This window comes from Penaeus monodon, chromosome 19 (genome assembly GCF_015228065.2).
Source record: "Penaeus monodon isolate SGIC_2016 chromosome 19, NSTDA_Pmon_1, whole genome shotgun sequence".
NCBI lineage: Eukaryota > Metazoa > Arthropoda > Malacostraca > Decapoda > Penaeidae > Penaeus > Penaeus monodon.
This window is the reverse complement of record NC_051404.1, coordinates 29,837,514-29,838,340: the sequence shown is the minus strand read 5'-3', so window position 1 is coordinate 29,838,340 and position 827 is coordinate 29,837,514. Positions and strand designations below refer to the sequence as shown.

The 827-nt window shown below is 69.8% G+C and overlaps 1 protein-coding gene across 1 annotated transcript in view; it reads right to left on the bottom strand.

Moving 5' to 3' along the window:
- LOC119585468 (translation initiation factor IF-2-like) overlaps positions 1 to 827 on the bottom strand; it is a gene marked incomplete at its 3' end in the record, with an annotated part of 1,162 nt that continues 335 nt past the window's right edge. Inside the window, 1 exon segment of the mRNA XM_037934115.1 lies at positions 1 to 827. Within this exon segment, the coding sequence (XP_037790043.1) occupies positions 1 to 762 (762 nt within the window).

Below are 827 nucleotides of genomic sequence, written 5' to 3'. Positions count from 1 at the left end.
CAGTTGACGACCTCGTCGCCGCCCCACACCATGGGCCCCGGACCCATCGTCTCGTCCTCGTCCGTGAGCAGCTCCGCCACGCCGTCCACCTCGCCCGCCAGCTCCGACAGCACGGACGGCAGCGACGACTGGTGGCCGGAAGACGCCAGGGAAGTCCGTGAGCGTGGACAGCTGCGAGTACCTGGAGGACACGCTGTGCGAGCCCCGACAAGAGCCAGGGGACCCCGGCGTGGGCGTCACGTCCCCGTTGTTGCCTCCGCCGTAGCCGTCCTCGTCTTCGTCCTCCAGGCGGCCCGTACTGAAGCGGCCCGACCCCCCGCTCAGGGTGGACAGGCGGGCCATGTCCAGCGCCACCTCGGCGGAGAACCTCGGGTCCAGGTGGCAGCCGGAGCTCAGCGTGGAGTAGATGGAGGGCTCGCGCCGCGCCCCCGCATAGGGCGCATCAGAGGGCGCTTGCGGCACCGCGTCCCCTGGGGTGCCTGGGGACGGGGGGCAGTAGGAGGCCCTGGGGGCGGGCTCGGGGGGCGGATCATGGCCGGCGTCCTCGTCGTCGGCGAAATCGTCGGCCTGGCCCTCCTCGCCCTCCTCTGTCCAGGCGTCCACGTTGAAGAGCTGGGACAGGCGCCTCTCCGAGAAGAAGAACCTGGAGTCTGACAGTCTGTGGGAGGCCATGTCGTGGGCGTAGGAGGTCGCGGGGATCACGTGCGAGTATGGGCGTGGGTATCCTCCTCCCAGGTTGGCGGGGTCCTCGCCCTCCGCCATCGTAAGCGTCCCGAAAGGTCACACAGAAGCAGCCGAACACAAGGCCTCACTGGGATGCGTCCACT